Source organism: Nansenia antarctica, assembly GCF_963989245.1.
Source record: "Nansenia antarctica genome assembly, chromosome: 1".
Classification (NCBI taxonomy): Eukaryota; Metazoa; Chordata; class Actinopteri; order Argentiniformes; family Microstomatidae; genus Nansenia; species Nansenia antarctica.
In genome coordinates, this window is record NC_137674.1 from 105,407,290 (window position 1) to 105,429,461 (window position 22,172).

Consider the following 22,172-nt stretch of genomic DNA (forward strand, 5'->3'; position numbering starts at 1 on the left):
ATACAGAGCTGCCAAGTCTTTTATTTGTGAAATTCCTTTAAATAAAGCTACCGGACACGAGTTTCGTGGCATCTTTCTGCACGCGCGTTAACTTGAGTCTGCAATCGAAGCGGGAGGCGTGCGCTGCTGGAAGAACCTGTGTTCACACGAGCTGCATAGTGCTAGCTAAATGGGAAAATGTGGTTTGATTATATAAGACAATCTGTTATTCATGCTCATAATGAATCCACCAACAATTGGTTTGGAACAAATACTTTAGTAGTCCAACAACAACCAACAACAACAAATGTAAACATCATGGGGGCTATTCCATCAACGTTGCTAAAGGAAAATCCAATAAATATGGACTTTCCTTTAGCAAAGTTGATGGAATACCCCCCGAACAGCACAATAAAAACAACAAGGTTAATTAACTGTTAACAACTTTGGGGCTATTCCATCAACGTTGCTAAAGGAAAATCCAAAACATATGGACTTTCCTTTAGCAAAGTTGATGGAATAGCCCCTCTAAACAGATCTACTCTACTTGTCTGGAACTTTGTCCACTAGCTGTTTGAACAGCGATAAAAAATATTTCGTGTTTGCGTCATTGGTAGCATGACGCTCCTGTTCAAGCGCCATGTCTTTTTCCAACAGGGTTTCTAGGGCGGTCTTCCTCCTCTTCTTCCTCTGGGTTTGAGGGCTGGCTGAGGTTGAGGCTGGGGCGGGGGCTGAGGTTGAGGCTGGGGCTGGAGCTGGGGCTGGGGCTGAGGTGGAGGCTGAGGTGGAGGCTGAGGTTGAGGCTGGGGCTGGAGCTGGGGCTGGGGCTGAGGTGGAGGCTGAGGCTGAGGTGGAGGCTGAGGTGGAGGCTGAGGTGGAGGCTGAGGTGGAGGCTGAGGTGGAGGCTGAGGCGGAGGGAGAGGCTGAGGAAGAGGCGGAGGGAGAGGCTGAGGTGGGGTTGGTCATTTCCTGAAAGAAAAAAAAACAAATGAGAAGGAAATACATGTTAGAAATAGATGAATTACTACTGCATTACTTGGTAAATGTGATTGTATCTAATCTTCAAACCTTACCAAAGAGCTGACCACCACAGGGGGGTCAATGGATGGCCTAGCTCCTAGGACCTGATGCATATCAGTAAAAAAAAATGCCAATTGGCCGCTGTTACTTCCCCACCCTCTGTGCCTGACCCGGTCTTTGGGGTTTTCAACTCCTGCAATAAACACACAATGTTAATAATGACAAGAATGACAAATAATGCCTTTATGCCTTTATTACAGTAGCCTACACAGTATTTGTGATGGAAAAAATAGTACATCGAACCACATTGCTCTCAGGTTACCTTATATTTCCTTTTCAGGTTCTCCCATTTCTTGGACACTTGCTGGTGGGACATCTTCCCTTCCAGCCCAACTTGTTTAATAAACGCCCTGTATCATAACAATAATTTAAAAATTATGTTAACAGAATGTAAAAAACTATAAACAAACATAGACGTTTGTATGCAGTCAAGAAACTTTAAAACAAATTACTCACTCCCAAAGGCCTTTTGAGGCCGCTTTGCTTTTGAGAAAATTGCTCTCGTTTTCGCTCCTGAAATGGATTAGATCTCTGGTTTGCTCCGGAGTCCCTAATGAGGGAACATAGTTGTATCATTGTTGTATAATTGTTCAGAATCGAAAAAAACAATGCTATTGCTTTCTGACGAAGTCGTGTTCTGCATGGGCCTGCCAGATGCGGCCTGCCAGATGCGACAGTCGTATATAGTTACAATTTGGACATTACAATAGCATGGTCATAACTTTTCACAAGCTTCATTAACGAAGTAAATACTTACATTTGTGGTTCTCAGTTTTTGGTGGCATCTTGTGTATCTTTGTTGTTGTTGTTATTTTGTGGTCTCTTTTCTTGTCTCTTGTCTCTTCTCTTCTTCGCCGTTATCAATAGGTATTGTGGTATTGATCTTTTTATACATGACATGCAATGCATTATGGTATAGTTCACGCTACCAAACCCGTGCTGATGCCAGTCTGCGCTGTATCTGTAGTTACATTTCGCGTGTCATATGCCATCAGACATGGACATATGTCAATGCGTGGCTGTCATGCACAAATCAGCTTGTAACGTTAGACACACAGCACATCGGCATAATAATGTTTTGTTGTTGTTGTGCTTGTTATAAAGAAAAGGTCTATAATGCATTTAAATGAATGATACAACCCATTAATAATATTACTGTGGTGGGTTAACATAATTCACCCCCGGAACTATGGGTTGGGATTATGGTTCCCGCACGGAGGGTTAAGTGCGTGGTACTCGAGTTGTTACATGAGTGTTATAGTTACTGCTTGAAGCATGTGGTCGCAGCTTGTTCATGTTTGTTAATAAACGTTTAGCTGTGACATTTGATACGCCGCCTCCGACTCCCGTCTCTCGGCACTACACTGGTGACCCCGACGTCAGTCCCGTTGAAGTATCCGAGACTGAACCGAACATGGCAAATAATGCTGTTATTCTCAGATTGCCGGAGTTTTGGGAGACGTCCGCGGCAGCATGGTTCGCACAGACGGAGGCGCAGTTCGCCCTCCGTGGGATTACAGATGACGCCACACGCTACTACCATGTCGTCTCGGCGCTGGGGAGCTCCACTGCAGCCAGAACGGTGGGCTTCATTACAGTTCCCCCTGCCCTGAATAAATATACAGCGTTTAAGGCTCTCCTCCTCAAGACCTTCGAACTGTCACGGTCAGAACGAGCCCGACGTCTGTTCGCAATTCAGGGGCTGGGAGACAGCAAGCCTTCCCAGCACATGGACATGATGCTGAACCTACTAGGTACGGAAGAACCTAATTTTCTATTTATGGAACTGTTTCTTCGGCACATGCCTGCACATGTACAGACAGCGCTCGCTAATACGACTATCACTGAACCCCGTGAGTTAGCAGAAGAGGCTGACCGCTTCTTCCTAGCTACCCAGCGTTTTACCCCTGAAGTGCTAGCCCCGACACACAATTACACTCCCCCTGGCAGAGACAGGCTAGCTAACAAGGGCCCACCTACCACCGATAGCCGTACTAGCCCAGGCATGTGCTATTTTCACTCACGCTTTGGCGCGAAAGCGAAGAGGTGCCGCTCCCCTTGCAACTACAGCTCGACGAGAAACGGCAAAGCCTGCGCTCTGTAGTGGCTATGAGTGTGGGCACAACAAACCAGCTACTATTCATCAGAGACACTCTCTCCGGGTGCAAATTCCTCTGTGACACCGGTGCTCAGAGGAGCGTCCTGCCTGCGACAGTGGATGACACCGCCAGGGGAGGTCATGGCCCACATTTAAAGTCCGCTAACGACACCCCCATCCGCACCTATGGCACGAAAGCTGTAGACCTATGTTTCGGGGGTCAGCGGTTTACATGGGACTTCGTCACGGCTGACATCTCTTTCCCCCTCCTCGGTGCGGATTTCCTATGCGCTCACGGACTGCTCGTGGACGTCAAGAACAACCGCCTGGTGGACGCACTGACATTCTCCTCACTTGCATGTGTCCGCGGTGAGGCGACATACGGCGGGCTCTCCAGCTCACTCTCAGAGGGTGACAATTATCAGCACCTGCTCAGCGAGTTCCCCAGCTTGACACAGCCCACATTTTCCGCCACCACTACCAAACATGGGGTGGAGCACCACATAGAGACCAAGGGCGCCCCCATCTACGCTAGGGCCCGGCGGCTCAACCCCGACAGGCTAGCAGTCGCTAAGTCTGAGTTCGCCAACATGGAGCGCCTTGGTATCATCCGCCGCTCAGACAGCCCATGGGCCTCACCGCTACACATCGTGCCGAAACCAGACGGCGGATGGCGACCGTGTGGCGACTACCGCCGCCTCAACGACGCTACGACACCCGACCGCTACCCAGTCCCCCACATTCAGGACTTCTCTGCGCATCTGGCGGGTAAGCTGGTTTTCTCAAAGGTGGACCTAGTGCGTGGCTACCACCAAGTCCCCGTGCACCCTTCAGACATTCCCAAAACGGCGGTGATCACGCCGTTCGGGCTATTCGAATTCCTACGCATGCCGTTTGGACTTAAGAATGCAGCCCAGTCCTTTCAGCGGCTAATGGATTCGACGCTCAGAGACATGCCATTCCTGTTCGTCTATTTGGACGACATCCTCGTGGCCAGCTCCTCGGAGGAAGAGCACCTGGCACATCTCCGAGACCTCTTCACGAGGCTCAGCCAACATGGCCTGATCATTAACGCGGCGAAGTGTCTGTTCGGGTTACCCTCCACCCAATTCCTTGGGCATCTCATCAACAAAGATGGGGCCGCCCCCCTCCCATCGAAGGTGGAGGCCGTTTCCGCCTTCCCCCGCCCACACACAGCTCGAGCACTCCGAGAGTTTCTCGGAATGGTAATTTTTTATCACCGGTTCATCCACCGTGCAGCCCACACCATGCACCCGCTGTACGAGGCTATGAAGGACAAATCCCCCAACCAGGCCATCGACTGGACGGCCGAGAGGGAAGCCGCCTTCATTGCCACCAAGACCGCCCTAAGCCAGGCCGCCAGGTTGGCCCACCCGTCACCCAAGGCCCCTATTGCCATCACCACCGATGCGTCGGACTACGCCGTCGGCGCGGTGCACGAACAATGGGTCGCAGGCGCCTGGCAGCCGCTCGCCTTTTTCAGCCGTCAGTTGACGCCCAGAGAGCGCAAATACAGCGCGTTCGACAGGGAGCTCCTTGGCCTCTTTTTGGCAGTCCGCCACTTCCGGTTCCTGCTGGAAGGTCGTGAGTTCACGGCGTTCGTGGATCACAAACCCCTCACGTTCTCCATGTCCAAGGTGGCCGAGCCTTGGTCTGCCCGCCAGCAACGCCAGCTCTCGTACATATCTGAGTACACCACAGACATCCAACACATCGCTGGCAAGTCCAACGTGGTCGCGGACTGTCTCTCCAGAGCGGTCGTCGGGGCCGTTCAACTGGGTCTCGACTACCTCCGCATGAGTGCGGACCAGGCCTCCGATCACGGGGTCCAGACCCTCAAGAACGCGGACACAGGACTACGCTTGGAGGATGTCGCAGTCGGTGACTCAGGCGCAAAACTGCTGTGCGACTTCTCTACGGGCCAGCCACGGCCGCTAGTCCCTGTGAACTGGCGCCGGCCCGTTTTTGAGGCTGTACACAACCTCTCCCACCCCGGCAGGAAACCATCCGTGAAATTAGTTTCTGAGAAGTTCGTATGGCAGGGACTCAAGAAGGAGGTAAGGGGCTGGGTCGACACGTGCGTGGCCTGTCAACGCGCCAAAGTACACCGCCATACCAGAGCCCCTTTTGAGCCCTTCACTGTTCCTGAGAGGTTCGACCACGTCAACGTCGACCTTGTGGGACCACTGCCCGCCTCTCACGGCTTCACCTACCTTTTCACCATGGTGGACAGGACGACCCGCTGGCCCGAAGCCGTTCCCCTCTCCTCGACGGCGTCTTCCGACGTGGCCCGTGCGTTCATCGGCACGTGGGTCGCGCGCTTTGGGACCCCGTCTGACCTGTCCTCTGACCGTGGCTCGCAGTTTACCTCGGAACTGTGGAACGCTGTAGCTAGTGGTTTGGGGGTAAAGCTGCACCGCACTACTGCCTATCACCCACAGGCTAACGGTTTGTGCGAGCGGTTCCACCGCTCAATGAAGGCGGCCCTACGCGCGAGTTTGACGGACGGCAACTGGGTGGACAAACTTCCGTGGGTCATGCTTGGCCTCAGATGTGCCCCCAAAGAGGACTTGCAGTCCTCGTCTGCCGAACTCGTATACGGCCAAACCCTACGAGTCCCCGGGGATTTCATCCCGGATGCCACAGTCCCCTGGTCTGCAGCCAGGCAGCGCTCCTCCCTACTGGAAGCCGCTGAGGTGTTCGCACCCGTCCCCACTTCACAGCACGGTACCCCTGCTTTCCGGGTCCCCACCGAGCTGCGCTCGTCAGACTTTGTCTTCATTCGCCACGACGCCCACCGCGGCCCCCTACGCCCCCCTTACGATGGCCCGTTCAAGGTCCTACAACACGGGGACAAGACCCTGGTGGTGGACGTTGGTGGTAGACACGAGACGGTCTCCATTGATAGAATCAAGTCCGCTCACGTGGACGTTTCTCGGCCATTGGAACTGGCTCAGCCCCCACGCCGTGGCCGCCCCCCCATGCCCCAACCCCCGCCCCCGTTCACGGTGCCTTCAGCTGCGCCGGCTGCCCCTGCCCCTGTCCCGGTTCCCCCTGCCCCGGCCCCGGCTGGCCCTGCCCCTGCCCCGGATGCCCCTGCGTCCCGCACCCGCCGGGGTCGGATCGTCGTCCCTCCCCGACACAGGGATTTTGACTATGGGTGAATTCTGGGGGGGCTTGTGTGGTGGGTTAACATAATTCACCCCCGGAACTATGGGTTGGGATTATGGTTCCCGCACGGAGGGTTAAGTGGGCGGTACTCGAGTTGTTACATGAGTGTTATAGTTAATGCTTGAAGCATGTGGTCGCAGCTTGTTCATGTTTGTTAATAAACGTTTAGCTGTGACATTTGATACCCCGCCTCCGACTCCCGTCTCTCGGCACTACATTACATAATAACAACTGATTGCGGGTGCCGCTACATGGAAATAGGTAAAAATGCGCATCATGTACAGTGTACATCTCTGAAATGCTCGACTGTCATGCAGCGTTGCGTTACTGTAACGTTAGACACAGCACCGACATAAAAGCGAATTTTTTTTGGGTTATGCTTGTTATAAATAAAAGGTCTATAATGCATTGTAATGACATTAAACTAAGATAATAAGATGGTTATCATAATTTTTCAAATCTTTATTAATAAGTAATTACAGAGAAAGTAAAATGACATTTCCGCATTGAATAGAGCGACATAAGATTTCTGTAGATGATTCGCAATGCATCCTGGAATCAAGGGGTAGCGTACCCCAATGGCTTCGAAGCTAGTCTGGTCCTGGAATCGCTCGAAACGAAGTCATAGGGTGAATCCCAATTCACCACTCCGGCTCCGTTTTCACCCCTACGGCTCCATTTTGCGTGTTCACGTGTAGCCGTAGTCCCAATTCATTACTCATTTAGGGTTAGGGCTAGGGTTAGGGTTTTCCATGGCTCCAGTTGGAGAAAATCTTGACCCTCGTTCGATTCGGAGCCATGAGACTCCCTTCCGGCATGCATTGCGAATCATCTACAGAAATGTTCTTTTCGCTCTCGTAATACGGAAGCGAGCCTGAAATGTCATTTACTTTTTCTGGATTTTTTTTTTTGTAATTAAAGACTTGAAAAATTATGATAACCATCGTATTATCTTAGTTTAATGTCATTTCAATGCATTATAGACCTTTTCTTTACAACAAGCATAACAAAAAAAATCGCTGTTATGCCAAGGTGCTTAACATAGAAAGTTCCACAGTCCAGCGCGCTTGGGACAGCGGGCAGGACACCGGAGCGCGTTTGTCACAGGCTGACAGTCACTGTGTTCCGCTGCCCCGGCGTCAGTCCCATGGAAGTGTCAAGCACAGCCTTTCCAATAGAAATAAATCGGTGCACGATTCACATTTCAGAGATGTACAATTAAGCAATATCACACGAGAGGGAGTGTGTTATACTGAATATCAGCACGGCTGTGATTCGGTCGTAGGTACGAGGCCGCCAGGCCGAGTACCGAAGCTGATATTCAGTATAACACACGACCTCGAGTGTGATATTGCTTTTATACAACAGTTCAACAGCACAATTTATTAGTTAACAGTAATAAGTGACAACAGATTATGATTTGTTTGTTTATTTAATCATTTATTTTGGCTCCGTCAAGAAAAAATAGTTCCTCAACGGGACTGTTCAACTAGCGAAGTTTCCCACAGAAGTGGGGAAAAAAACGTCAGATATCAGATATATAAACGGGTTATTTTGATAAACCGGATACATTTTGTGAATATATATGGTTACTTTCTCGCCTGAAAACATATTAAAACTTCATAAAATGATATATTAACACTTGTAGAGCCAAATTACAGCTTTTGGCCAATGGCGGCCAAAATTGAGGATTTAAAAACGGAGAGTTTTGCTTTGCGCGCTGATTGGCTAATGTCTTCTTAGTAACAATGTAGTCTAATTAACGGTAATTTAACACCTGTGCGGCGGAGTGCTACATATAGTTAAAAGTCCCAGTGCTGTTATACTATATATCGTAACTCATGGAATGCCTCTTGTCCAATCAAATTACTTGGTCGGAACTAACTGTTGTATAATCATGTTTATTTAGAAATAAATTATTACCTGTGGTGTTTGACAGCATGATAGGCGTGAATTCCCCCCCCTTGGTGGTATATGACGCTATAGTTGTTATTATACCAAAACAACCGGCAATCTAATCCGAGCAGTTGTTATTATGTAGCCTAATATTATTGATGGATGTGCCATTTCTGATGGAGGGCAGTGAGTGGGAGACTCATCAAGGACATGTAGTTAATTAATGCAGTGGACAGCGGCTGTTTCTCCAGCGTTCCTGTCACATCGGATTTCGTAACGCCATAAAAATATATCTGTGCTGTTATATATAAATTACATTTTGACATATTTCATGTTTCCGCCCGTTGATGGTATATGACGCTATAGTCAGTCCCAATGGTCCAAAAGTCAAGCGCTTCGTAACACAGACGGGGTGAATTTTATGAATGAAAGTGAAAGTTCTGTCACAAAACGCCAATACGTATCCTCACACATTTTTTAAGTGGGTATACGGAAATCCTTGGCCTTTCCTAGTGGGTATACCGTACGGCGTAGTTCTGCTGACCTAGACTACACCACTGGAGCACAGGTTTCATACAGGTTAGAGCTTATTCTGTCATGGTCTGATAATGAAGGATTGTTCTTTTTTATTTGATGACTTGTTTGATCGATTGATAGCGTTCAAGTTCATTCAAGTTGTGAATGAATCGCGAGCGTCAATGCTTTTCTACGATACTATGTGTAATGTCACTTGGACATAGAATAATAAGACACTTGAGTCTGGGTTCAACAAAGGTATAACCAGTTTACTTCGGTTCTCTCGACACCTGTCAGTCACCTACTGGTATATCATGAACTCTCTCTAAGGCGCATGCGCTGTCCTGACTATGAATTAACCCATTCATTACACTACGGATGACGTATTACAGCCAAGCTCCACCTGCTGCGTTGCGTCAACTCGCCATCGGCGTTGCGTCAACTTCCTGTTGTCCAAGCTCCACCTGCTGCATTGCGTCAACGTTGCGTCAACGTCAACGTTCTACTCTAGCTCCACTGGCATTTTTTGTATACGGCCCCACGTGGGGCAAATATACAATTGGTCTCATTGTGACGTCTGCGTCCACCGTCAAAAATCAATCTTTTTTGAATGTCTACTTTGGACGCAGCCATCGGACGCAACGCTGACGCAACGCAACGCTGACGCAACGCAGCAGGTGGAGCACCTTTCATTGATTACAATGCATTTGATCCCAATTTCGGACGCAACGCACATTAGACGCAACGCTGACGCAACGCTCGATGGCCATGGTGGAGCTTGGCCGTAGTCGTGAAGGGTTGTCCCATTTCCCCCGGGGAACCACTACAGCTTGTGGCTCCAAAACGATCGACTCCAAAATGAGCCAAAGTGGTAGAAAAGAGAAACGGGATTGGGCCATAGTTAGCCCTCGAAATGAAGCCATGGCTCGATGAAATATGAATTGGGACAGCCCTCCCGGCTCCCCCTAAACGTGAAAGCGCAAATCAAGCCATAGGAGTGAAAACAAAGTCATAGGGGTGAATTGGGATTGGTCCTTAGAACGTAGCAATCAGTGTTGCCAGATTGGGCTACTTTTGGTCACACTGGACGGGTGGATTCGGCAGCTTTTAGACTGGTTGGGCTGGAAATGGTCAATTCCGTCTGGCAACCCTGGTAGCAAAATATGTGCATACGTATCTGGTAGCCTGGTACTTTCAAATCGCAAGTTATTTCATCCTCTGTTCTCTTTTTCGGGGTGATGGAGGAGAGATTGGCAGTGAAATATCCATGATGGGACTTTGCTCATCATCCTGATATGCATACAGCCTCCCCTACCCCTAACCACCTCCCCTGTCCCTACCACCCCCCCTACCCCTAACCACCTCCCCTGTGCCTACCGCGTCCTAACTATTCCCACCGTAGTTGGGGTAGACCACGCCAACTTCTGGAATATGTAGGGGTGTTTTTTTTAGTTTTTTTCTCAAACACAAACACAATCACTGACACTAAGAATAGGCGCGCGTTCCAGCGGCACACTCAGCGCCGCCGAGTTGCATACAGAGATGGGTAACCTATATCTAATCGTGCACCCTGTGTTACGTGAAGAACAAGATACAGAGAACACCCCTACATATTCCAGAAGTTGGCGTGGCGTGGGCGTGGTGTGGGCGTGGTCTACCCCAACTACGGTGGGAATCGTTAGGACGCGTCCCTACCACCCCCCCCCCCCCCTTCCCCGTTCGCTGACTCTGTGTTCCATGTTACTTGTTGTTTTTGTGTTTTCCGTATCTCCGATATTGTCAGCGTCTTTGAGCCTCTGAAAAGCGCTATATACATTTAATGAATTATTATTATTAATATTATCCTCCGTCCTCACACTCATATTTTTCCCCCTACATTAATCTTCTGTTATTCAACACAAGTGTGAAAACGGATTGTATCCTTAATCTCAAAGACACTATGGCATACCGTTTCTTAAATAGGCCTATTCACTTAATATTCACTTAATTTGGGTGAGATGATAGGCCTACTTTGCAACTTTACAGTTTTGGTAACTGTTTTTTGTTTCTCTACTGTAACATAATATAACATTGTTATTATTATTATTATTATTATTATTATTATTATTAATTACAATGTACAATACAAATACAACAATTGGGGGTCCCTCAAAAAAAATGCGCGCGCACAACATCAATCCCAAAGGCCTCATTCGGACCCAGGAAAAACCCTGGTATGTCCTGTATAACATGATAGCCATCTATGAGCAATGCACTTATGCAGTTATTGTTATATGTTCATATTTTAATAAATGAATATTTACTACTGTGGTGATAGGGTCTTATCGTCACGATGGCCTAGTGGTGTTTACCGCTGCAGTGTTATTTATTCATCTTTTTAAGACGGTGGTTCGAATCCCTCTTCAGACACACTTTTTTTATTGCATGTCGTTGTCTGAATATAATCTAAAATCTCATCTAAAATATAGTAATAGTAAGTATTTCGGCTATAAAATGATGGTGCAGGCTAATTTACAAGAACTGACACGATTACAATGGTGTTTGAAGCCTTTCTGAGAAAATTATATTCTTAAACTAGACCCTGGATTTGGCATAGATTATTTTTTCTTACGATTACTGATGGATAGATGATTCACTTAGACATATATATATATATATATATATATGTTGTAAATCGATTTGCATGAAGGCTTCGGTTAAATGTAAAAAAAAAAAAAAGAATCACTTAAATCAAGTCTCGAACCCGCAACTTTCGGAACTCTAGCTGGTTGCCGTAACCACTGCGCCAGCTAGACCGCTGTGACAAAAGCAATGCAAGTTGATAGACATACCTATTTATTTAATTTAATTGTTTACACTTTTTAATTTATGTATCTATCGATCTATCTATCTATCACACTTTCAAAATATCAGGTTATCTATCACACTTTCAAATTATCTATCTATCTATCTTGTGTGAAGGAACTAATATTTCCTAAAAGACACTTGAGGAACTGTCGTTCGGGATGTAGTTTCCGCCTGTGAGCCTTTTTTGACGCACGCATTACGTTAGCCAGGCTGTAAGTCTGCTCGGGACCAGGCTAATTATATCTGACTCAGAAGGATATGTTGCCAGGGCTGCCAAGTTTCACCAAAAGTTTGGAGTGAGATTTTTTAGTGCGCGTTTTGGCAGCGGAGGCCCCTCTCTCCCGCCCAATTATTTGTGCTAGTTTGCTGCAATTTTACATGTTGTTCATAATAAACCAGCACAAGAAATGAAAATAATTAACGTTTTATAAAAAAGGAAAAAATTCAGACAATATTATATCATATTTATGAAATCTTAATAAACAAATACAGTAGCCTACAGACTCTAAAAGAAAAATGGGCCCCATCAACAGGACTCAGCCACTTGGTCAGCAGCAGAAAGACCCTTGATCAGCATTTTACAAACAGTGCATTGCTCAAAGATGGCCCACATTTTTTTTGAGGGACCCCCAATTGTTGTATTTGTATTGTAAATTGTAATTATTATGAATTATTGTTATTATTATTAATGTACCTGGTTATGTTACAGTAGAGAAACCAAAAACAGTTACCAAAACTGAGTATTTACTAGATAAGATTGGCAAAATATTGGCGTGGTGCAACCGAAATTAGTAAACAACTAGTTTGAAACGAGCTAGTAACAACTAGGGGTTTAGTAACTACTAAATGCCTGCATTTAGTAATGACTTACGCCAAATTAGTGCAACCCAGTCCAGTAGGCTACCAGATTACGATGTTGTAATGTATGCACATATTTTGCTACCATGGTTGCCAGATGGAATTGACAATGTCCAGCCCAACCGGTCTAAAAGCTGCCGAATCCACCCGTCCAGTGTGACCAAAAGTAGCCCAATCTGGCAACACTGCTTGCTACGTTCCTTCAGCTCGCGTGAACACAGGTTCTTCCATCAGAGCTCGCCTGCCGCTTCGATTGCAGACTCAAGTTAACGCGCGTGCAGAAAGATGCCACGAAACTCATGTTCGGTAGCTTTCTTTCAAGGAATTTAAAACAATTGTTATTTCTCGCCGTGAGAAATAGAGGTGCGGCGTGAGAGCGTGAGAACTACTTGAAATGCGTGAGTCTCACGGCGATTGCGTGAGACTTGGCAGCTCTGTGTTGCATAGCAACCAAGCAGCGAATTATTTGAGCCACATTGATGGAACCGACCGCAAGCTTATTTAAACCTGGATCAGAGTTAATCGCTTGGATCAGAGTTAATCTCGCATAGTGGAACGGCCCCCAGGAAGACAACCTTGATGTCAAGACAAATATCTTGCCTGCTTTAATCTAATTGGTCAAAAGAATGTGTCCGTCTCTCTGTTTTTCTTCCCACATCCCCATCACCCAGATGATCTAAATGTGCAAATAATAAAAAGTGAAATAATACAAATGTCCAATATATAAACGTTTGATGTATGTTTATTGGAGAAAGAAAACATCACATAAAGATGCAAAGTGCATTGAGTATTTACAAATCAAAATAACAATATCCCTTCAAAGACTGAAAAGCATTAATAGGCAATAATGAACAAAAGTGTGCGAAAATGAATTTACACAACATCAAAAATGATGGTGGTACATCTCTCTCTCTCTCTCTCTCTGTCTTTCTCTCTCTCTCTCTCTCTGTCTTTCTCTCTCTCTCTCTCTCTCTCTCTGTCTTTCTCTCACACAAACAGAAACACTTGGCCCCTAACCCCCCCCCCCCCCCCACCCCTCTCTCTCTCTCTCTCTCTCTCTCTCTCTCTCTCTGTCTTTCTCTCACACAAACAGAAACACGTGGCCCCTAACCCCCCCCCCCCCACCCCTCTCTCTCCCTAGTCTTCCTGAGAGCAGATGCCCAGTTTACAGCCTTCACACAGGGATCTCTCATGAGGCTTCGTCCGCACTTCAGAGCCCACCTTCCCATCATCGTCATCATAATCATCATCATCCTCCTCTTTGTAGCAGTTCTTACGGATCTTTTCAAAAAGTCTGAGCAGCACCTTCTCCACCTCGCACTGGGAGAACCCCGGCCTTTCAAACGGGGCGTCCCGACAACGCCGGCAGGCCTGACCGCACGGACGCATCAGCACCGTGCCCCGCCCGGTAGTCTCCTGCAGTCGGTACCAGAACAGCACCACCACCCGCGCTGACGGCCAGGTGTTACAGCAACAACCACACTTGAACCTGGGGGCCGGGCGAGAGAGAGAGAAAGAGAGAAAGAGAGAAAGAGAGAGAGAGAGAGAGGTTCTCAGAATTTGTAAATTCCAGGAGATGTGGGCAGATGCAGCTACGTGCATATTATATTATACTCAGTTTCAGATCTATTCTACACATACGTCACATGTCTCAGGTGGGGCCCTCATCTGGTGTTTCCAATTAGTTTCAGCAGGCTGCAATACCACAGTGCTACTGTGTCATGGCAAAGTCCCAACGGACCGGCTGTTAAAACTGACATTGGCACATAACACTGGACAGGATGACTATGCACAATGCAGATGGAGATAGAAATAGCAAGATTTTAATATACGTATATTCGGATTATAAAATTAAAAGAGGCACTTACTGTCCATGAGCGTTGTACTTGTAGATCTTCCAGCTCTTTCTCCTCTCATCCTTGGTGAGGGACTCTGTCAAGGCGGAGTTGAACTGTAAGGTCCACTTGTCGTCGTCATAGTCCTTAAGTTCCTCTTTCACCTTACTCATAAATGTGTTGATCCAGACTGAGCATCCAGACACACACAGAGAAGGAGAAGGGGACGGACAGACAGTTTCAAGCTTATTTTCTATTTTAAAGTGCATTTTCACTGAGGTCTTAACACACTAACACATCGTATATAAACACATGAACTAAACATAACATAAATTAAAGTATATACATAGTATTATAGTAGTAGTAAACATTGACATAGGGGAATGGGAGGGGGAGTTGCTACAGGCAACCATATATACATATCTAAAACATTATTTACATAGACAGAACATATCAAACATATTAAATTATTCCTTTTTAAAACGTAGTGATGAATGCATATCTTTATTAGGCTATACTGTAAGGTACAGAAGACTAAGATAGCTACACACAACCTTCCCTACCATCAATATTACAGTTCAACTGAGATAAGACTCATACAGTACAAGTCATCAGTCATTACCTTTACTCATGGTTCTCGATGTTATAGATGCGATGTCTTTAAATTCTAGGTTATCATAGAAGTCTATCGTAGGATATCGTACCAGTTGCAAGACAGTCTGTTGTGTTGTCATCATACTCGTGACAGACCGGTGACAGTCCGTTATATATGTATACGGTGTCTGATGGCCCCTCCCGTTGCAGGTAATTGAAAATCGAAACTTACTTAACTGCAGCCAACTTTCGTTTTTTGTTGTTGTTGCTTTTCCCACTTTTCACGGCCCGCTGGCCGTCACTGACAGCAACACGCATTATAATCAAAAACATTTGATAGCCGTACCTTTTTCACACACATTGACCTAGACATACGTAAGTAGATACACCGATAGTTGCATGTACCGTACATGCATGTAGCCAAACCCTTTTTCTCTGTGTTATATTGTTGATAATACATGTATTGTTATTAGTAGGCTACTAATGTAAGTATATGAAACTTTATCATGTTATTATAATTATATAATGAAACGTGATCATGTTATTATAATTATATAATGAAACTTGATCATGTTATTTATGGATTGATTTATGGTTGACCATGGACCTGTTTTTAACTACGTTAATCTTTTAGGAAGCCATCTCTTCGACGTGATTGTGTGACCGTATGCTGTTTTTATTAAGCGAATCTGTCCGTTGATATGCTGCATTTTGGTAATAATAATAACCTTTATTTGTATAGCACTTTTCCTGCAAAAGTTGCAGCTCAAAGTGCTTTAATCATTATATAATCATCATTTAATCATTTAGTCATTTAAAGGCAATATAAAAAATATGGGTTTTTAGTCTTGACTTGAAAATATTTGCTGAGGTTGCATCCCTAATGTAAACTCAGTGCATTCCACAATTTGGGAGCATAAAATGAGAATGCAGCCTCACCAAATCTCTTCTTTTGTACATGTGGTACACAGAGAAAACCAGCGTCAGAAGACCTGAGAGCTCTATTGGGCTGATATACTAGCAAAATATATTTCAGATATTCTGGTGCTGTGCCAGTGAGAGCTTTATAAACAAGCAGAAGGATCTTGAAATCTATTCTGAACTTAACAGGAAGCCAGTGTAGAGTTTCTAAATGCTGCTACACACACACACACACACACACACACACACACACACACACACACACACACACACACACACACACACACGCACACACACACACACACACACACACACACACACACACACACACACTCTCTCTCTCTCCCTATCTCTCTTTTACCTTTGCTATGTCTTTTTCTCTCTCTTTCCTTCTCACTCCCTCTCTCCTTTACTTTCCTTTCTCTGATTTCCCTCTCTCCCTCAGTTGTTAGAAGCAGGAAGGACTCCTGACCTCAGTGCCTCATAAACCATAACCATAAACAAGACAAGTACAACACCACTATGGGGTTGAAAGTCCCCTCTGTGCTGTGTTCCAGGTAAAGGTGTGTGTGTGTGTGTGTGTGTGTGTGTGTGTGTGTGTGTATGTGTGTGTGTGTGTGTGTGTGTGTATGTGTGTGTGTGTGTGTGTGTGTGTGTGTGTGTGTGTGTGTGCGAGCGCGCGCCTCACAAACATAGTTTCATCTCCCAGGAAATCCCCCCTCCCCTCTCTGCAGCAAAGGTGTCAGGTAATCAAGAGGTATAATTGTTTTAGGTTTTTATTTTCAAATGATCAATGTGGATCTCAATTGTACCTACAAATACTTAAATACACAATTAGTTCGACCCAGGTCTGATCTGCAATACATTTACATTTACATTTACAATACCAAATATTGGGAATTTGCATTTACAATAGGCCCTGTACTGAAGAACGTGGGCTCATGTTGACCTCACAAACACTGAGACAAAGCGGGTACATTCATGTAAGGTGCAGTCAGCTGTCTGTGTATCTATTAAATGTGTATCTGAAAGTTATGGCTATTTGAACTGATAACAGAGCAGGATGCACACAGACCATAAAAAGTTGGATAACAGCTTATAACGGCAGCTGTTACCTGCACAGCAGTTTAGTAAATTCTTAAATTGTCCTTGTAGGAGCCTATATCAAATAATATATTTCAGTGTGTGCTTTCCCCCTCTTCTAATGGTCAGCTATGACAGGTTTAGGCTAGTTAAGGATGACCCCAGGGTGCAACTGGTCTGAGTGACTTTTAATTAGTACATCTCTATCTCTCTCTCATTTTGGGAGGAGAAAGAAGAGATCAGAAGAGATAAAGTGGGAGAGCCATATAAGGCGTGTGCAAATAGGCGGGAAATTAAGTGTAGGTGGGAAGTGTTTTTTTTAGCTGTTGAGCTGAGCAATCAGTCTGACTGCCTCAAGCTCCAGCAGATTGAGGGGGAGTACAAACCACTGGTCCCTGGGGACTAGGACCATTGCACCCTTTGCCAGCAGATTCGCAATCTCCTCTCGGAGTGCCCTTGTCTTTACCGGGCAGGGCAAAACAGTCTCTCTCACCCCCACTGAATAAATCAATAAATAATGCAGTCATTGGAGTAAACCAATAGGAGCAAAGCTCTCCTATGGGGCAGAGCTCCACACAATAGAACAGTTGAGCCTACATTTCCTACTACAACATTGCTAAAAGATTGAAACGGTTGCAGTCATAATAGTGACTAAATTTGACCATGTGCTGTTGTAAGGAGTCAATCTTATCAGACCATTCCAAACATCTTGATTAATGTTATGTTCTTTTACTGATCGTGAGTGTGTGTGTGTGTGTGTGTGTGTGTGTGTGTGTGTGTGTGTGTGCGTGCGATGTCCTTTTGCTTCAAGGAGTGCCCAGAATAGGTGGTGGGCCGAACGCGTTTTTTGTGAAGTTGATCGATTTCCATCTATAGAGTACACAATGTTTAACATATGATATTAAGTAATTCTACTAAGTCTAATAACATTTGTTGTCATCTCTAGTTATGTCGGAGATTTTCACAAACTTATTTTTTAATCGTCTGTCTGCTCAGGGACATCGCTGGTCGCTCTAGTTGATAAACCAATCAGAATTCGAGTACGGCTTCATTAGGACCCCGAAATGTAAACACTGGCTGTTAACCCTAGCAACTGACTGGATGTTAACCCTAGCAACCGCGGGGAAATAACGAGATGTGATGAATTATGGAGTGTTGTATGCATTTAACAAACCGAACGGACAATATTATAGCATTTTCAGATGCAAGTTGGACCAAATTTGTACATTGTTCTCTACAGTGGGTGAATCTTCACACTGCAGAAAGCCAAATTGCAGAAAGGGCTGTAAAAAATATATAACCTAGTAGTAGACAGTTACATTCCAGATGTGGCAGCTAATATGAATGAATGAATGAATGGTCTTTATTGTCATTAATATAGTACAGGTACCATACAACGACATTTAGGAGGGGGGGCTCCCCTGGTGCTAGGAAAAAAAATACTAAAAACAAGAAGGTAAAAGAGCTGGTTTACATAAATAAAGGCTATATACACTATCCACTATACTATACTATACAAATAAAACACTGTGCTGTACTCTATGCTATGCTCTAAATATCCTAACATTTCCTATCTCTGAACCTTATGTACCCGAGGGTTGTCATATTGCACATAGTATTATTGCACATTCATTTAAAGTGTCGCAGTTTGCAGGTTTGAAATGTTCACAGTTGTGTTTCAATATTGCACTTGAATACAATCTAGTAGCTTCCATCAAATTGTCTAGATTGTCCAGGGCCTAGAACCTAGGTCTTTGCTGTGTTCAGGGCCTGAATGGCCCTAGAGTAGAAGCTGAGCTTCAGTCTATTTGTCCTTGCGGACATGGTCCTGAACCGCCTGCCCTCGGGGCAGCCGAACAAAGTGTTCGTTCCCAGGGTGGGATGGGTCTCTGGAGATCTTGGAGGCCTTCCTGAGGCAGCGTGTGTTGTACAGCTCTTCCAGAGAGGGGAGGGGGGCGCCGATGATCTTCTGGCCCGATCTCACGACTCTCTGTAGCGCTTTCCTCTCTGCGGCTTTGCAGCTGGAGAACCACTATAACCATAATATTGGCTACCATAGACAATGCTATATGCAGTATGCCAACATACGAAACATTGAAAGAGCCCGCAAGAGAAGGGAAAAATCAGTACAGGAGGCTGCAGGTGTGTTTTATAGCAATATAAGTTATTTATAAGAACAATATGATATAAACAAGCTAAGATTAATATGACATGATATGACATGAACATTATTAACAATATGATATAAACAAGCTAAGATATGACATGAACATTATTAACAATATGATATAAACAAGCTAAGATATGACATGAACAAGATATGAACAAGGCATCAATGGGTCAGGGTCAGCCCTGTCAGGTCAGGTCCAGAAGATGTGCAGTGCAGTCCAGGGCTGAGCATCTGGGGTTACCTGGGGAAACAGATTAGGAGAGTAGTAAATAAACTAGGCTATAACTTTGGAAGCATTAGTATTACAATGCATAGAGTATCATATGTCTCTCTCTCTCTCCCTTCCCTCCCCCCGCCCCTCCCTTACAATGTAGTAGAAGCAGAAGGTCAAACTGAAAATGATACACCACCAAAGCCTAGACTTCTCCGCTCAAAGACTACCACTACGTTCAGCCTAAATAAAAAAACACATCTTCTTCCCGCCCAGTGCATAATATGCAGACGGGACAAATATTTCAGTTTTAGAGCTTGTATACTGCTCCTGCAAAAAAACAAAATGTGTGAAAGGGAGATGCACATGCAAATCTAACAACCTACCATGTACAGACATGTGTCTGTGTTTGCACTGCGAAAACACACTAGTGATATAAATGTTCTCTAAACACTTGAATCTTTGTCTAGTCTCGTCAATTATAGGCAAGGCAAGTGAAGATACATTTAGTCTTGGGTTTTGTCTTACCAGCTCACCTCGTAAAAGTGAGACGATTGACAATATCAAAAACATGCTTGCACACACATATACTGTAACGTACTCACACACAAGTTAATGTTACTGGTCCCAATTTGGCACAATTATTACTGAAATGATTGAGAATAGACATAGTTGACATTGGTAACTTAGCTATTGTACCCTTTAAAGTTAGATAACTAGCTTGTTAATTCATTAGCTTCACAATCGCGGGTGACGTTTGATAGGATTTTTCACTAAAATAGCATATTAGAACATGTTTGTATTGGCACAACATGACATGGACTTGTTTATTAATATGTGAAATGAATTAGTATGACGTGCAAATCTTACCTGAAACATTACTTGACAGTAAAGTTATCCGAAACAACTCAGTCTTCTCGTCTTTCCAGATAATACGTTGTTTACTTCCTAGTTCCGTATTTTGAAGGAATATCATTGGCAGACGTCAAGTCAGGTGACGCTTTAACGGGTTTTGATTGGTTAGCGGCATAGTAGCCCCAATCATTCTCCTTATTAACTTATGGATCGTAAGTTTACTTTTCATAAAACGTTGATCGACGAACGTCTACCAACTGACGGAAACATGTTCCAAAAAAACTATTTAGCTTATATGAAAAAATCAACTAGTCTGTAGTTGTAGATCGATCATTTCACAAACGAAAGCAGATAGACAGCTTCGGCCCACCGCCTACTAGCAGAAGCTCCTCCCTCTACAAAAATCCCCCACAAGAAAAAATAAAAAAAGAGGTGTCGTATATTTTTACACACATATATAACGTATATTTTTACACATATAACACACATATATAACGTATATCTTACACATATAACACACATATATAACGTATATTTTTACACATATTACATACATATTACATTACACATATTTGGGGCCTACAAGGGCATTTAGGGACAGATGGTCGCAAGGAGATTTGGGGATCGATTGTCGCACATGCGCACACACACACACACACACACACACACACACCCCCGGGGGGTATGGGCCAATCGATTCGCTCCTTACTGGGGCGGAGGCCGAGAGGGAGGGATCACGATTGGCCAGGAAGCATTGAACATGCTGTGGTGTGGTTGGCTGAGGGACCGGTATAAAACCGGGGGACATAGAGAGCTCAGTCTCTCTCGTTGCTCGGACCTCGGCCTGACCTGTTTGTATCCTGTGTAAACCTGATGACCTGATCTTGTCTTTTTTGAATAAATAGTCTTAAATCTTTGTTCAGGACCTTTTTCATCTTTTACAATCACCAAACAAAGAAAATATACTACAGAGGCAAGCGATAGCGCGGGCTTCCTGTACAGCCTGGTCTCAATCACGTCCTCGTAGCTGAGATAAATTCACCTCACAACTTCACCGAAGCCATAAACGTACTGAATTCAACATGTCTGGAAGAGGAAAAGGAGGAAAGGGACTCGGGAAAGGAGGCGCCAAGCGTCATCGCAAGGTTCTCCGTGATAACATCCAGGGAATCACCAAGCCCGCTATTCGCCGCCTGGCTCGCCGTGGGGGCGTCAAGCGTATCTCTGGTCTGATCTACGAAGAGACCCGTGGTGTGCTGAAGGTGTTCCTGGAGAACGTTATCCGTGACGCCGTCACCTACACCGAGCATGCCAAGAGGAAGACCGTCACCGCCATGGATGTTGTATACGCTCTGAAACGCCAGGGACGTACTCTGTACGGCTTCGGCGGCTAAACTATTCGTAAACTCAACCACCCCCTACAAAAAACAACGGCTCTTTTAAGAGCCACCCATCTCCACACAAGAGAGTTGATTCCATTATTATAACACATTTTGTCAGGCCTGGGGCCTCATTCATAAAAAGTACTTGAACGTCATCTTTGACTTTGACGTAAGCACATTTTTCTAAACCGTCGTAAGCATTATTTATAAAACGAGCTGAGATGATTTAAAGTTGCGTACGTGCTTCCTTCTATAAATACCAAACATACTTGGAAATGAACGCAGGTGAATGAGGTTTGTATTAACGCCCTGTGATAGCGGCTGAATGAAGCCAAGTGCTATAATATAATATAATACAGACAGTACATAATATACATAATATATATAATAATATAATTATTATATATTATGTACTGTCTGTATTATATTATATTATAGCACTTGGCTTCATTCAGCCGCTATTTGAGCCGCTATCACAGGGCGTTAATACTATATTATAGGGTAGGCGTGCGTCTGGAAGCGGGAGAGGGCAGTAATACCACGTTCATTGATAAAATGACATAAGGGATGGACAGGGGGGATGGCAGTTTTAGACGGGGATGGCAGTTTTAGACGGGGGATGATTTGGACTGTTTTTATTTCAGGGGGGGTGCCA

At 45.1% G+C, this 22,172-nt stretch overlaps 2 protein-coding genes across 2 annotated transcripts; one reads left to right on the top strand and one right to left on the bottom strand.

Annotated features, from left to right (window-relative positions):
* Positions 1–13,603: 13,603 nt before the first annotated feature.
* LOC308155872 (receptor-transporting protein 3-like) lies at positions 13,604–14,933 on the bottom strand (the record flags this gene model as incomplete). Its single annotated transcript, XM_080529239.1, has 3 exons — positions 13,604–13,955; positions 14,335–14,491; positions 14,924–14,933. The coding sequence occupies 3 exons, from the start codon at positions 14,931–14,933 to the stop codon at positions 13,604–13,606; spliced, it is 519 nt and encodes a 172-aa protein (XP_080385365.1).
* A 6,284-nt stretch (positions 14,934–21,217) lies between these two features.
* Positions 21,218–21,529, top strand: LOC308167659 (histone H4; the record flags this gene model as incomplete). The annotated part of the gene is made up of 1 exon (XM_080542094.1): positions 21,218–21,529. The coding sequence occupies one exon, from the start codon at positions 21,218–21,220 to the stop codon at positions 21,527–21,529; it is 312 nt and encodes a 103-aa protein (XP_080398220.1).
* Between the last annotated feature and the right edge of the window lie 643 nt (positions 21,530–22,172).